This window comes from Ursus maritimus, unplaced genomic scaffold, assembly GCF_017311325.1.
Source record: "Ursus maritimus isolate PB19 unplaced genomic scaffold, ASM1731132v1 scaffold_10, whole genome shotgun sequence".
Lineage (NCBI taxonomy): Eukaryota > Metazoa > Chordata > Mammalia > Carnivora > Ursidae > Ursus > Ursus maritimus.
Genome location: NW_024423344.1, coordinates 6,502,332 through 6,519,333, shown reverse-complemented (window position 1 = coordinate 6,519,333; position 17,002 = coordinate 6,502,332). Strand labels below are relative to the sequence as shown.

The following is a 17,002-nucleotide window of genomic DNA, read 5'->3' as shown; positions in this document are numbered from 1 at the left end:
TTGCTGACAGTTGAAATCATGAAGCCATTACCATGCTCCAGCGCTTTCATGGGAAACCAGAAGAGGATGAGGGAGTGGACCAAGGCGTTGATGCAGTGACCCCAGAAAACCTAAGGGAAAACAAACCAAGGGAGTCAGGAGCTGCCCACAACTCTTGACCTCTGTGCAACTCAACAAACGCCTCATTGTGAAGGATACTGGCAGCGGGCTACGTAGCTCCAGAAGCAGCGTATTATTCTTGAAGTTAAAAAAATACCGATTTCCTCATTTTTACATACAAATGACTGGACTATCTCCAGATAATATTACCTTGTTGCAAAGACCTAAATATATATGCACAGATACATAGACCAATACACAATCTGCCCACATCCAAAAAATGCATTATAATCCTTTCTTTAGAATCATAAAAAAAAGACAACAGACTTTTACAATCATCTAGAAAGAGAAAGGTATTAGGTCAAAATTGTTAACAAGAGACAGGAACTGTGGACTTTCTGAAAGCATTAAAAACACTTTAAATGTAGATTCTTACAAGGCGCTCTGACTTTCGTTCTGCTTTTTAAAATCCCTCCCGAGCAACTTGTTAATTTCTAAGAGTTTGGTTAATATCATGCACGTTTAAAAATTCTCTTTAAGGACTTGAAAGGTCAAACAGAAGAACACAAGTTTAGTTCCTCCTAAATTATAGTTTCATAAATGCATTTCAATGATCTTTTTAACTACTGAGATGACAGAACTATTACACTAAAGCCAGCTCAAAATTATTCAGAAAATCTACAGATTGTGCTGGGGATTGTCATATAGTTTGATCCTAAATAGTGGTAGGGAAACAAAAAAAAACAAAACAAAAAAAAAAAAAGAAAAGAGAAAAAATTGTAAGCTTTTTCTGTTTTTAAATGTTCAGTTTTTTTCTTCCTTCTCCCTGACCTTCTCACCCACCCCCTCAAAAAAAAAAAAAAATTCTCAGCTCTACTACCTTTTAAGTGGGTCCATTCCCTACCCTCTTTCCATCTTACAGGGTCTTTGAATTCAAGCTCCGTAAAAAAACCAGGTTTATGTAAAGAATGCAGAACCAACAGGCCATGCTTCCCATTGATAAAATCATAGTAAACAGGGGCTGATACAATTTTTCATTCGAGTCTTCCTGTGTATGGAAGACACTAGAACCAATAGGATCCATTTTGTTTTTTCCAGGCTCGAATGCGCCTATTATGCTCTCCTCAAAAGAAGGCAGCTCTGAAGGAAGACCATCAGTAATACCTGGGTCAAAACGAAGGCTTCAGAGATTGTTCTCCTACAGAGGACACCCCTTGGCATCCTTACCAAGGCCCCATTGGCTACCCAAGCAAATCACGCACGCGTCCCATGCCCAGGAATTTCACCGACCTCTGTTAAAATGTTTCAGTGAACCTCTGTTTCAACTTCCTAATCCCCTCCTGCACAAAAATCTAAGACAGAAACATGGCAATACAGGCATCCTGCACCGAGCCAGGCACATGTCTTTCCTTCTGGCCAGTGGCCCTCAACCACTCTGCCCCCTAGCTATGACTGGCAGCCCCGTGAGATTCCCTTTGCCAGTCCTGACTGCGAATCCTGGCAACACCAAACCCAGCTTCTGCTTGGCCCTTCACAGGATTGCTTATGCCTTTTAGGTCTAGGGGCTTTCTCTCCTCTGATTCTCCAGTCTGAAAAAAAAAAAAAAAAGGTACCTAGGACTGACTTGGTTCCTGTGTTGACATTTGGCCAATTTTTCTCACTAGCGAAAGAAACATTTTCTTTTAAAGGAAAAACCAAGCATGGTGGAGAGAAAACTCTGTTAGGCAAGCTCCCAGCCCACCTCAATGCAGGGCTTTATGAAGGGTAAAGGGGAGTCTCTGATAGCTGATCCTAAAGGCCCCAGGGCCATGGGTGCTGGTGGCCACATGTGGACAAGAGGAAAGGAGTCGACAAGCAGGAACTGAACGTGCAACATGGAAGCTTCCTTTCCGAGCTGCCATCTTGAATTCACTGCCTTGCTATACTGGGAGAGGGCAGGGGTCTCACGTCTTCTCGAATGTTCTCTCTAATGCATTAGCTCTCTCCCAGGCAGATAACTAGAGCTGGAAGACATACAGCAGTGCTTATGCCCTTCTGAGCTGACAATTGTGCAATAACACCGTGTACCTTTGTGTTGAAGCCTTCCGCGTTCTGGGTGATTTTGTAGAGCTGTGGGAACCTGAGCATGCTCTCCTGGGTGCAAGATCTCTCGAAGATTCCCAGCGTGAAGGGTGGTAGTGCGGTGAAAATCTGTATGGAGAACAATAAGCCATTAAAAGAGGACGTTCTGATTCGCCTGGCTTAGGTGTTTCCGTTCTATGGAATGATGACTTAATTTTAAGTCAAGTCCGAACCTGAGGTTCAATGATTCACAACTCCCCAGACACCCTCCAAACAAAGAAAGTGCATGAAAGACCATTTTTAATTGTTACTTTAATCAGCATAAAATGAATCCATTGGACATTAAAAACAACACCATAAATATTCGATTAGCTAAGAAATCATGTTAAATTAACAACTACCTTCCTTTGTCAAATGAGCGGTGATTTAGGTGGCTTTGTGAAGTGTCGTGCTTTCCGTGAGCGTCGGCTGAGGCACAATTTTACAACTTCCCATCCTGATCTTATACTCAGATTTCAGGAAGCACGATGTACTTCATCCATTTATACATCTGACAGACATTTATTGGGAATGAATTATGGGCCAGACACTGTGATAAGCACCAGAAATAGGTACGGAGATTTAAAGACAGAAGAAGAAGGAAAAGAAGCAGGTCCCTGACCTCCAGGAACTCCGTCTACTACAGAGGTGGAGACGGGCAGCCGGCAGCAGGCGTATAAATAAACACATGAAACACAGCGCTCTGTAAAACTACTCATCGGGGTGAAGATGGAGGAGGAGAAGGGAGAGTCAGGAAAGGATTCTGGGACCAGAGTGCCTGACCTGTAAGGTTCCGGACCTAGGGGATTTGGCAGGAGGAAGAGGGATGTCGGGGAGAGGGGCACAGGAAGAAGGACTCCCCTAAAACAGGCCCCCCTCACAAAGCTTCAGGTCTGAACACATGTGGTACGTTTGGGGGTAGGGGTTGGACATCCAGGGTGGTGGCTGGCTGAGGACAGGGCACAAGATAGGGCTGGGAAGGAGCCAGCAAGTTCCCATGACAATGAGTTTCTTGGGCAGATGGTTCCTTCTGAGACTTCTACCTTTACCTGTAATCTACAGGGGGTGGACACACCCTTGTGTTTTGGAAAGAGAAAGCCAGATTCTGAAGAAGAGGTTTGGAATAAATACGTCATTCCAGCCCAGAGGGTACAGCAGTCCTGCAGGTCATTCACTTGGTTCTGGGAAGGGCTCGGAGACTGGGTCGCTCGTTGTTTAGCATCAGCTTCGAGCAAATCCATGCCCACAGACCCAGCAAGCCCTCAAGCCCGTGGGAACTGGACGTGTGCCTCTGAGAATGCTGTGGACACCAGTTACTGGGAGCCTGAGTCCAGATAAATAAGCCTTTTCCAAATCTCTTAGGATAAAGCAATCAGAGATGTGGTGGAGGAAGGCCAATAAAACTTGCAGGCTCCGCTCTCACCCTGGAGCAGAAAGGAAAACAGCCCTGGGACGTCAACGTTCTTCAGATTTCAAGGATAAAAGGATCAAGAGTGGCCATACTCATCTCTCTCACAGGAATACGAGTGGTCTGTTCAAGGGAGGTACTCCTAACAAACATCTCAGAAGCTTTGCACACTCTTAGTACATCAACTCACCCTTGTGCTATCGTGCACACTTGATACTGCCATCCTTACTTTTTTTCCTTTTTTACTTGACTCTCTATCCACTTCAAATCATCCCAACCTTCACCAATGGCCAACCGCCCGGTAGGACCTACCATATTTTCAGCCTGCTTACAACATACCACATACACATACATATACTCTTTGGGGATCATTCTTTGTTGTTACAGAAACAAGACATTATTACACATTTTTCTTCCTCATATTTCGCTCACAAAACAATGCATTATGGGATGCCCTTCAAGTCCACTGGGTCTGACACTACACAATCTTTTTCGTGCCCACCTGGTAATTCATAGTAGGAATGCACCGTATTTTTTAAGCTCTTCACTACAGATAGGCATTCATTTGTTTCCATTTCTTTGCTCCAAAAACACTATATAATAAACATCTACAATATATTATAACATATATACGTTATCTTTTATTTATATGGGAAGGTTTCCCAGAAACAGGGCTGTGGGGTAAAAAGGCATATGTGGGGTAAAAGGCATTTATTTTAAAATTTTAATTTTAAAAACAAGATGCTGCTTGGTTGCTTTCAAAAAAGGTTTACCTTTCCCTTCACACAGGACAATAGTAATCTTGTCCCTGCTTCCCTTTCAACAATAGGTGTTATATTTAATATTCTCCAGACTAAAAAAATCAGAGATATTAACTCTTACTTTAAAAAATTTACACTTCTGGGGCCCCTGGGTGGCGCAGTCAGTTGAGCGTCCAACTCTCGGTTTCAGCTCAGGTCATGATCTCAGGGTCCTAGGACTGAGCCCCATGTCCAGCTCTGAGCTCAGCACGAAGTCTGCTTAGAGTTTCTCTATTTCCGTCTCCCTCCGCCTCCCCACTCCCTGCACTGGCTCACACACACACTCTCTCTCCCTGTAAAATAAATAAATAAATCTTTTTAAAAAATTTACATTTCCCTGACTCCTGGTGTGTTTGAGAATGTTTTCATTTATTTGTTGGACATTTGGATTTGCAATTTTGTGAACGGTCTAGTCAAGTCCTTTGTCCATTTTCTATTTGTGGTTTATCCACTTTCCTGAGTTCTTAGAGTATAACGGATATCCATTCTGTCTTTATATTATAAAATGCACTCTGTCTCCTGGCTTTCTTTACAGTTTCTCTTGTCGTATAAAAGCGTTTACTTTTTATATGGTCAAGAAGAGCTTTGAGTGTCCAATTATGGTTATGAAAGTTTTCAGGAGTTTCTTGCAAGGAAGCTTACAGTTTTCATTTTTCACATGTAAGCCTTAACATATCTGGAATTTATTTATGTATGTGATATAAGACGGGAGTCCAGTTTTATTTTTTTCCAAATGAAGAGCCAGTTGTTAGAACACAACCAATGCAAACTTTTCCCATTAACCTAAAATAGCACTTTTGACATTTATTAAATTCTCACATATTACAGATCTGGAATCCAAAACTGGAATTTACTTTTGGATTCCCTAACTTATTAGTCCAGTTTTGGGTCAGCATCACATTGACTTGGTTACAACAGGTTTGTAGTATAGTCTGATGTTCAGTAAAGAGAAGTTGACCCTTACAATTGTTCTTTTTTGTACTTTACATGTTTATTCTCAGGTATGTGTTAATTCCATTTATACTTCGATATCATTTAATGCAACTCCCTCCCCTCCACCAAACAATCACGGAGGTTCTACTTGGAATACATAAATTTATATATCAATTTAGAGGAGTTTTTTTTTTGTGTGTGTGTGTGTGTGTGTGATACAGTCTTCTCATACAAAAGAATCATATGCCTTTCTATTTGTTCAACTCTATTTTGTATACTTAAAAAGATTTTGGACTTTTTTTCCTATTTGGTACTATAAAAATTATTCCTATGCAATGTATATGAAAGTGATTATTATACCTTTGCATTTCCAAGTGCTCATTGCTAGAGTTAAAAAAAAAAACTATTGATTGCTAGGATAGAAAAAAGCTATTGTTTCTTATATATTTACTATGGATCTAGTCACCTTATAAATTCTTTTATAATTCTAGAATTTACTTACTGGTATCTTTTGGGTTTTCTAGATATACAGCCATTTATGAACACATTTAAAAGGCCACTTTTTGTGTGCATATTTGTATAAGCAGAGAAATCATTTTTTCTAGTATTTGTAATAGTTATTTTCTTGGCAGTTGCTGAAAATTCCAAAAACAATGCTGAATTATATAGTGATTTCAGGCATCCCTGACTAATTTCTTATTTAAAATGAAATCATTTAAGAATTTTACCATTTATGGCAAGATGCTTTTCTTTCTTTCTTTCTTTCTTTCTTTCTTTCTTTCTTTCTTTCTTTCTTTCTTTTTTTTAGTAGTCTGAATTATAGTTAATTGGCTTCTTTCTTTCCTATTTTACTTAGAGTTCTAATTTGGGGAATGGCAGCTGACTTGCCTCAAATACTTCCTCAGCATCTACTGATGAGATCAGGTTTTTCTTTTTCTTTTGTTGATATAATGATATTTAGAAATATTTAAAAAGTTTGAACCTCCTATATTCCTGAAATAAACGCTACTTGGTCAAATATTTTACTCTTTGGTTGAACTCTATTTGCTGCTATTTTATTTATAATTTTTATAATTCTGTTTACAAGCGAGGTTGGCTCACAGTTTTTTCTTCAAATTATGCTGGCTTCATAAGATTAAATGGGATAAATTTTTGAAACAGTTTAAAACACATTAAGAGTTATCTCTTAATAAAATAAGAGATGAAATATAACTGAAATCCATCTGATCACAGTGGTTCTTGTAACCATAAAATAAAATGATGGAGAAATTTGATTATGGAATAATGAGAATCCAATGGGATGGCATTCATTCATTATTCTGAGAGATTTAAGAGTTTCAAGTCAGTTTTAATGCTATTTAATCTGCTATGAGAAATGATGACTCACTACTTTAGCTGGCCTGGGGAATCAAATATAAATATAAAGAGTAAATACAGAAGAAGAAAAAGCAAGACAAGCAAGACAGAAATACTGTTTGGAGAAAATGGCAAGAGGAAATCCAGCCCAGAAGAGGGGTCACTGGTGAACATCTCAGATGTCCCAAACTGCCTCTTGTACCATCCTGTACTCGGTGCAGTGAGGCTGGAGTGGGAAAAACCTACTAAATAGACATTATTGGAACAGCAATGGCAAAAACTGGAATATGGACTCACATGCATCAGTAATAGTATTGTATCCATGCTAAACTTTGGATTTCAATCACTATGCTGTGGTTAGTTAAGAGAATGGTCTTAGCATCTATGCACCAAAGTATTAAACAGTAAGGGGGGCTGATGTCTTATTTTCAAGTGGTTCAGAAATGAAGTGTGTTGGTGTGTGTGTACCAGGAGGGCCCGTGGAGGTGTGTGCATACACACGCATGTCTATGGTGTGCGCACGTGTGCCCGCGGGGTGTGTGCACACACATGCATGTGTGCGGAGAGATAATGCAAATGCGGACAAAATGTTAATAACTAGGAATCTAATACAGGAGTTCTTCATACTCTGGCTGCAATATTTCTCTAAGTTTCAATTTATTTCAAATAAAAGTTACCAAAACAATATCTCTTTTTAAGATTTTTTTTATTATTTGAGAGAGAGAGAACACGAGAGAGGCACAAGCAGTGGAGAGGGAGAAGCAGGCTCTCCACTGAGCAGGGAGCCCGACATGGGGCTCGATCCCAGGACCCCAGGATCATGACCTTAGCCGAAGAGATGAAGGCAGATGCTTAACTGAGTGAGCCACCCAGGAACCCCCCGCCCCAAAACAATTCCTATGGGGACAAGTTTCCACTTTCTCAAAAGCTTTGGCCCTTTTGGCATGATTGAGTTCTGGAGACCAACACCTTTTTAACACCACTTCATAGACCCTTGACCATCCCAACTCTGCCACCACTGGTTGGCATCTCACTCTAACACCTGTTCTGTGGACCTGTAGTGACATAGGGCCATTTCACCTTGCAATTCACTTCTCTATTGCAATATTCTCTTTTCTGTAGTCTGGGGGACACAAAGAGCATACCACACATTCCCAACTCTGAGATCAAAGTTTATCATGGGTCCTAAACTTTCATATGCACAACCATGACTAAAAAAAATGTATTTAAAATTTTGGGTTTTTTTCAGTATCTCTGAGAAACTCTGATGGGGCTTAGGAATCTGCATCTTCAAACAAATCCTGGTTATTCTAAGTGGTGTGTGGACCCTGCTTTGACCAATGCTGTCCCCTAGCCTATCAGCATCTTATGCATAGCAGGCCCTCAATACAAGTTTGTTGGATTAATTTGAATTGCCCAAGGCTGCACGGAGCTAAGAAAAGAAACCAGCTGTCATGCCTGAGCATAAAAGTAGGGCTAGCCTCCATGCCTCGTGTGACCAGGTGACTTGTATTCCAGTTCTTAGCTCTAAAGTACAGTCTCACAGGTCTCGGCTTCCTATTTATAAATATGTATATGGGCATGGATTTGGCCCTTTCTGGCACTAAATCATTATGGAGCAGTCAGCATAATTTTAATAAACTCAAAATCGTTTTAAGTTCTGCAAAGTTGACAATCTGTCTGAGGGGAGGTCCCTGAGCTTCTATCCATGTGGTAGATGAATTAGAGTAGCTGTTTTGGCACAGTAATGAACGGGCATTGATTCAGCCCTGCTCGCACTATGGTCACCTTTGCCTTTCGAGCCTAAGTATTAGCAACAAATGTGTTAGCACACTCGGTCGTGGCACAGTTCCTAACTGGCCAACACTGTTTAAACTCAAGACTGAACTCAGGCTCAGTGGCCGCTTAGTCTATTCATTTGACCTTTTTAACTTGTCAAGCTACACAGGGCTGGAGCAACCTATCATATGCAGCATTTTATACCCAACACCTAGAATGGTAGATGCTAAAAAATAAAAATAAAAAATAAAAGACTGAGTGGACAGATGACTTGAACCTGCAGCCACAAACGTGTATACAAGCTGTAAATATTTATAGCACTATGATGTATCCTGTATGTCTGGTAACTGCCACCTATACCGACCCCTGATGGCTGCTTCTGACTATAAACTCCCACAGGACAGGCAGTGTCAGAGTTAGTGTCCAAAAGACATGGGAAAGTGCAACTCGAAATGTTGCATGCTGGGTCTCTAAAGCACCAGGCTATAAGCCCCTTAGTTCTCGCTGCCCAACAAAAAGCTAAGTAGCTACACTTCGTCATTTTTGGCTTGTAGTTTATATTTATTTCTAGATTTTGAATCCACAGTAGTGAAGTAATGAAAAAAGAACTCTAAAATCATGAAAAATACCGAACAAGCTGATTACCATTCACCATGGGAGCTGGAAGTCAGCATTATTTTAGCACTAGAAGCGGAAGAAAACATTCTTCCACAAGGACAGATACTCTTTTAAGAAGGACAAAAAGGACAGTAGATTACGTACTATATATGCGTGTCTATGCTTAGGAATTCTGAAATAAAATTATGAAGTGAAATGGGTTGAGATGTAGCTCAGAAATTTTTACTTGAGCTAAAAACATGGAAATGTTGTGCAGGCATTTAGTAAGGAGGTAACAAGGGTCTATTATCAAGATATATGGGTTAATAATTTCATGGGGTTATTCAAGAATGATCTGCTATGATTGAAACCATGTGTGGAGAGCTTGGGCTTCTGCAGGATGTGTCGCAGCAACAAAGGCTGTAAAGATGTATTTGTGCCGCCTGCTATGTATACAGATGATTGACTTAGATACACTTCCCAGACATAAACAGTAAAGGAATGTCACTGAAGTTCCGCATGCTATCTGATAGAGATGGAGAATGCTTACCACATTGTACAAGCCGATGCACCAACGTTCAAATAAAATCTGCCCAGAAAATCCATTAACAAAGGCGAACCAAAGCTGAAAGAGAAGAAAGTTCAAGAAGTTTTATATCAATATTGACCTAAATGTTTCCATTCACTGAAGAAGTAGCGGGGGAATGCGGACCACCAGCTGGACACAGCTGCTGAGGGATAAAGAGCCACAGGACGTGGCGGTCATTCTTTCATAAAATATAAGTTCCCAATATCACACTTACTGATATTTTCAGGGACATTTATACTGAAGGCATACATCGATTTGGTAATGTGCACATATTTACAGAAAAGCAACTTATATTTAATTTATATCAAACATGTTTTGTGGCAATACCTTCTCATTGACTGGAAGAGTCTCAAATTCATGCTTTTTTTCCCTATAAAATTGATTTGATAAATAGGATTTATCTTTGTAGGACTTTCAAACAGATAAAAACCATAAATAAAAAACAACAAAAGCTCCTTTCTAGGTCATTTGTGTGCTTAGCTCATAAAATATCGACCTTCCTTAATCAGATGTCCACCACCTCAGTGAAGGTCAAAACGCGGTAATATGGAAGGAACATGCTCAAATCATCTTCAGGAGTAACATGGGATGTATAAATAAATAAAATGTAGACAATTGTTTATGTCTTCAAGCGGACTGTAATTCTAATTGATTAAGCAAGACTGACATAAAAACAACTGCGGAGCAAAATGCCATGGCATAAAAATATTTTAGAGAAGGAGACATCAGGAAGCATAATTAGAAGATGTGGAGCAGGAAGAGCGCAACAGAAGAGGGGCGAGCCACCACAAGGATGGACAAAAACCTGATTTAGAAGGGAGCAAATATGGAAAAATGAAATACAACATGCCGCTGCTTAAAATCATCTAAATTTATGGGGTACAACAGGATTCCAGTGATTTGGAGGTAGACTGTAAAGCAACCTGTGTGAATCACAGAACCCACCTTAGTGGTAAAAACCATGACAGACTGAATCTATTACTAGAGTAGAACTACAATGGCAGCACAGAACAGCTACCCCATGATAATAAGAGCTGAGATCAGCTCTGCTACTGAAATTTTACTGACTCCAAGTCAGTTTCTTGAATCCACCAGACTAAGCTTCTTGCGAAAGGAACTGTTCCCTACTCTGCACAACTGTACTGAGTGTGATACCTAGTACAGAGGATTCACCGAGCCCCAGTGGGATCATATGAAACACACCTCAATTCAATTGCCAGATGAAGTTTTCCCAAGCACAGCTTTTATTAACTCATCCCCTGGTTTAAAAAAACTACTACGGATCTCTCCTAAACCTAAGATAAGCTTGCTGACCTTGCTGACCTTCAAAAATCCTTCCACACGCCAACACACTCTTAAATCCAACTGTCTCCTAAGAGGTCCCCATGAGGCATGGCTGTTCTCAGTCAAGAAATATTGATGGGAGACTAAGATTCAGAAGTTTGTGCTGTGTTCTGCACTCAGAATATTTTTTACAACACCTGTTCAAATATTAGCTGTCCCTAAAACAACATTTCCAATCACACTGCTTTCTAACCAGTAGAGGCCTTGACAATCAATACTTCAACCAAGCTTTTAGTTCAGTGAGAGCCTGGATCCACATCTGACTTATTTCAAGAGTTGTAACCTTATTTCCCCCCAAGATTGTGTTATACTTCTGTATCCTACTCAAACAAGTGAGTGAACACTGATAAATATCTAGTGAACACTTAACTATTTTATTGCTTAATTCAGTTAATTCATCGTCTTTTTTTGAAGGTAGAGTAGTGATATTTCTACAGCTCGCCCCCCTCCCCAACTATCAAGTTAAAACAGCAAAAATAATTGAAAATAGAAAATAGCTACTTTCAATGAAACTATGGGATAGCCTTTATTAAATACAGATCACACAGAATGGAAATAACAAACACAAGATTAGCTCAAATAAGGGGTACTACTGATAGCAGATAAAACCTACAGAATAAAGTTTTCCAGGAAATAGGGGAAACAATCCAAGAAACAGCTGAACCAACTCTGTTTAAAGGGTGAAATCTAGAAGCAGGGCCAAGTCATGGCTGAGGTCCCTTGTCCCATTCAGCATAGCAAGCAAACTGAGGTTGAGGGGCAATGTACACGCATATGCCGTTCCCCCCCAAGAAGCAATGAGGAGGATGGCAGGGTAGAGTAGGGAGCATAAATGACCATCAACTGGGCAGACACTGATCAAGGGAACCTGAAAAGAAATACATGCAAACTCATTTAACAGAAAACCCATAACATACACACATTCAGTGTGAGATATACGACTCCCCCCAACTCGCCAGAGGAGAAGAAATGGCGGTGAGGGAGGTGCTTATTGCTGCAAAGCGACAGGTGATCAGTGCGGAAGAGGCAGAACATTTGATGACAAAGTGTTCCGAGACAATTTTGCAGCCCCTCTTCCCTAGACATCATCAGAAAATAAGAAGGAAAACACAAACATATATGTCTATGAAATAATATGATAGATGACTAAATGACAATGATACGAAATAATCTCTACAGAAAGAACCAGGTCACAGGGCAGAAGAATATCTTGAATGCTCTTGACAAGCACAGAATTACTCAAGAAAATATGGCTTTTCATTGAAACAAGAGCTAAAATAAGATGTCTAAGATATCAAAGAAGGAAACAAATAAGAAATAGTCAATGGAATATTACTCAGCTATCAAAGAGAACGATTTCTCAACATTTGCTGCAACATGGACGGCACTGGAGGAGATAATGCTAAGTGAAATAAGTCAAGCAAAGAAAGACAATTATCATATGGTTTCACTCATTTATGGAACATAAGAAGTAGGAAGATCGGTAGAAGAAAGGGATAAAGAAAGGGGGGGTAATTAGAAGGGGGAATGAAGCATGAGAGACTATGGACTCTGGGAAACAAACTAAGGGCTTCAGAGGGGAGGGGGGTGGGGGAATGGGGTAGGCTGGTGATGGGTAGTAAGGAGGGCATGTATTGCATGGTGCACTGGGTGTTATACACAACTAATGAATCATGGAACTTTACATCAAAAACTGGGGATGTACTGTATGGTGACTAACATAATAAAAAATATTATTATTTAAAAAAAAAGAAATAGTCAATGTTGCAGATAAAAGGCACATAAAGGGGGATAGCTCTCGGAACTGATACTGCTGACACCACACTTAGGGATAGGGAGGGAGGGCTTGGGAAAACAAATGTCAAACAAAGCACAAAAGGTTAACAATCATTTTAAGAGAAACTGACAGGCTCTCAAAGATAACCAAAAAATTCCAAAAAGGCGTAACTTAAAAAAACAAACAAACAAACAAACCTGGAATAGAAAAAAATGTTCAACGATATAATAAAAGAAAAATTCTAAAATACTCTAATACCTTACTCAGCCAATAGGGAGAGGAACGTTTGTCCCCAGGAAACAAAACCACAGATAAAGATTAACACCTACTGGTACCCTGATATGTGAATTAATGAGTTAAAATTTTATAAGATTGCTACTTTAATATATTCTGGCAGAAAAAGCAGCTAACCTACAAGGGGAAAGATCAATTGGCTTCACGTTTCTCCCCAGTATACAATACCAGAGGCCAGTGGGAATGTTTACAAGTCCTTAGGGAAGTAACACAGGACAAGAATTTCAACAAAAGATAGAAACCAAGGAAACATTAAGAGCTAAAAACATGACAGAAAATGTAACGATGGAAGTAATAGTGTGTCTGTTGTACTAATAATACAGAAAATTTAAAATTTTCAGTGGATTAAAAAAATCAAAACATATACTATATATAGAGAAACATGTGAAACCAACATGAAAAAGAAACACTATTTGAATAAGATCAAATTCATAGCCCTGACTCACAAAGCCCTATAGACCAGGTCCTCGCCTGCTGTCCAGACAGCGCTGCTTCACCTTCACTGAGTTATAATAGCCCTCTCTTGGTTCTTTGCAAGCACCAAGAATGGATCTATCTTTATTATTCTGTACCCAAATATGAGGCAATTTTATCAACAGCATGATACAATATTTAGAAAAAATTATACGGTATTTTGGTCTCACTCTAAATACTCAAATGAATTATAGATGGCTTGAATAGTTAAACATAAAAAACCAAACTCAAAGCAATAGGAGAAAACAGGGGGAAAAAAAGCACTTTTGTATGTAAAACTCTGTAGACTTTAAGTTCAGAAATTATACCAAAAGAGGGCTAAATTTGAAACAATTCATTTCTATAAAGAAAAATGTTAATAAATTTTAAATAAAATAAATAGTGCAAACATATTTGTAATATCTAAAATGACAAAGGATTAACTTCCTTAATATATAAAGAGTTCCTACAAATGAAAAAGAAAATGCTCAATAAGCTGATAGGGAAATAGGCAAAGAATATATGCAATATGATCACAGGGGGAAGAAAAACAACTTATAAATACAGGAAATCTCACTTTTTATGACATACACACAGAGAGGGGTATCATGAGCAAAGACTTAAAGTTTCATAACCTGGGGAAATGGCTACCCTCATACCCAGATGCTAGTGTAACACTGTCTACAAATATGTTTAATGTACTTTTCCTTTGATTTAGTGATTCCATTTTTAGGGAATACGCTAAATGATATCTTATAGTTGTAATCACATAGTATTCAACATGAAAATACAAGGACGTTTACCATGGCATTCAGAAGGATAAAAAAAATTAGGACCCACATGTACACAGATAGCTAGTTAAATGAATTATGGTTCATCTGTAACAATGCAACACTGTGCAGACATTAAAAAAGAGTAATATAAAACCGTAAGTGCTGTAATACAAAAGTCTTACAGATACATTAAAACGAAAAATATCAAGGTGTATGTTGAATGGTCATGACTGTGCAGAATAGATATATATGCTTTTACAGGACAACATTCTGGAAGACATAGGAGAACCGTAAAATTCATTATCTTTAGGCAGCAGAAGTGTTCTTTAGGAGGTAGTATGGAGTCTCATACCTCTTGTACAATTTTGAACTTTTCAAAACATGTTCCTGTTCTATTTACATAACTGCTTCAAGCAGTAATTCTCAACTGGGGTTGGTTTTTCCTCTGAGGACACTGACAATGTCTAGAGACCTTTGTGAGGGTGCTATTGGCATCTTGTGCATAGAGGCCAAAGATTTGGCTGCATATCCTACAAGCCCCAGGACATCTCCCTACAACAAAGAATTATTTGGTCCAAGATGTCAATCAATACTGCTACTATTGGGTGAAAAATACATTTATTAGGTCAACCTGATAAAACTTAGAAATCTCGGTGTAACAGATGTTTATTACAAGCAAAAGAATATGTGACAGATTGCATGAAGGCATGCTTCTATCTGTGTTGACAGGCTGTGGGTTAAGAACGCTTCACTTCTTTTAGAGTAACTCTGGCCTGGCCTGACCTCATACATACAACCACAGGCTCTAGTCTTTAGAGGCCATGGTAGTACCGCATATGAATCCAGAACTTCACAAATTTAGATCCTTAAACCGGAAATAGATCTTATTGCTAATGAGAAATTATTCTAAAGCCTGAGTGAGTTTCATGTAACTAAGACACTCATGTTGTGGAAAATACATAATAGGAGAAAAAAATCTGAAGAAATCAACCATTTCTTTCCCAGCATTAACCTCTGCTCCAAGCAATCCTGAACCATGTAAAATATTTTAATTTTTACTTCAGATTAACATCCTTGATTAGCTGAATGCTGGTATATTTCCTCTAAGCAACCAGTGCTCTGATTCTGTCCAAGTTAGCACTGGCTTGGCCACATGTCTCTTTAAAGATTTTTGATATGTTTGTACTAATTTTTATCAGTTGCAGGTGGTGCTGCAGCTTTTTTGAAAAGGATAAACAAGCTTGTTCTCAACATTTCCAATTCAATTTTAATCTTCATTCAAATGATCCATTGTTAGACGATCAGACCTGTTTTCTTCTTTGGAAATATTTGTAGAGAAAAAAATTAAAACCAAAATAAATGAAACAAACAAACAAAAGTCCATCTCCTCATTTCAAAATCCACTAGCTGGTTTTCTCTAACATTGTAAACACTCAAACTTGATTTCATTTTGGCAAGAGTTCCATAGGTGAAATGGAAAAAAAGTATGAGAACACACTGTATTTTTAAATAATTTATACAAACGTAGTTTTTATTTTATTCATGAAACAGGTACGCAATGGCTCCCTGACCCACTATAAAACAGACTTTCACACTGGGTAGCCATCTAGAAATGTTAATTCATATACAAAAAAAAAAAAAAAAAAACCATCCCTGGCTCCTGATCACGAAGGTCAGCTTTGGTGGACCCCGAGCTCCCAGCTGCATACACCCAACACACAGCCCTCAGTGCAAACGCACAGTGCAGTTACTCGGACCACGGCTCGCTTAGAGCTGCTACACTTCACTCTTCTGGATTAATGGGGAGAAAGATTCCTCTGCCTTCACTTTCTTGTTAACTAGGAATGCTATTAAATGCATACAGTCAAAGCGGAGGGAGCCAAGTTCTGCCTGGCCAGCCTCAGCCTTGGTGAGTTGGTGGGAGGACCTGCCAAGCACTGACGACTTGCCAAGCTCCTGGGGTTTTTGGTCCTCAAGTGTAGGGCTGTTACGAGCAAACTGACTCAAACTTATTAAATGGCTTTTCCTTCTTGGAAAAAGATCCTTCTTTGCTTTAACTGCTGTCTCACTGCCAAAAACGCAGTAACCGTTTTGGCTAATTGCAGACTCCCGTCTAGAGGTCCTGGCCGCATTGCACCATCTCAGCGGGCCATACCTGCTGCCACTCAGAGTCTCAACTAACAGCCTACATACTTAGATGACTGCCTCATGTGGGGAAGGGAGGACCTGTTCCTCGATTGACTCTGTTCTTCCAAGACCCAGGGTAGAGGACTGAGGTGGGAAAGTACCCTATAGGGGATAATTAAATAAATTAGCCGTATGGTTTCTTGCTAAAGCGTCAATCACATCATGATCTACTGATTTGCATGTCAGGTCTGAGCTGATTAACTGGCATTACAGATATCTGTTTAAAAGTCAAAGTGCTACAGTCTTTCTGGAATTTGCTCTGGCAATGTGTATTAGGATAAAAAATAAGCATATACTTCATCGAAAAGTCCTATTTTTAGAAATTCATTCTCATAAATGTAATTACCTGTATGTAAAAATCTACCTTGTTTTTCAGAATGGGTAATAGTGGAAAACAAAACAAAGCAAAAAGCAGAGGGGAAAAAAGCCCCTGAAGTTCTTTATTAGGGGGTCAATGAAGCAAGTCTGTAAAACAGTAAGCACTTATCTTTTGAAATGTTAAATCTATAGGTA

The 17,002-nt window shown here is 39.2% G+C and overlaps 1 protein-coding gene across 1 annotated transcript in view; it reads right to left on the bottom strand.

Annotated features, from left to right (window-relative positions):
* Nucleotides 1-17,002, bottom strand: part of LOC103664303 (phospholipid-transporting ATPase IB) — a 565,982-nt gene that overhangs the window by 154,168 nt on the left and 394,812 nt on the right. Inside the window, exons 28-30 of the mRNA XM_040621665.1 lie at nucleotides 9,623-9,697; nucleotides 2,167-2,289; nucleotides 32-110 (exon numbers count right to left, since the gene is read on the bottom strand). Of these exons, the coding sequence (XP_040477599.1) occupies nucleotides 32-110; nucleotides 2,167-2,289; nucleotides 9,623-9,697 (277 nt within the window). The remainder of the gene's footprint in view (nucleotides 1-31; nucleotides 111-2,166; nucleotides 2,290-9,622; nucleotides 9,698-17,002) is intronic.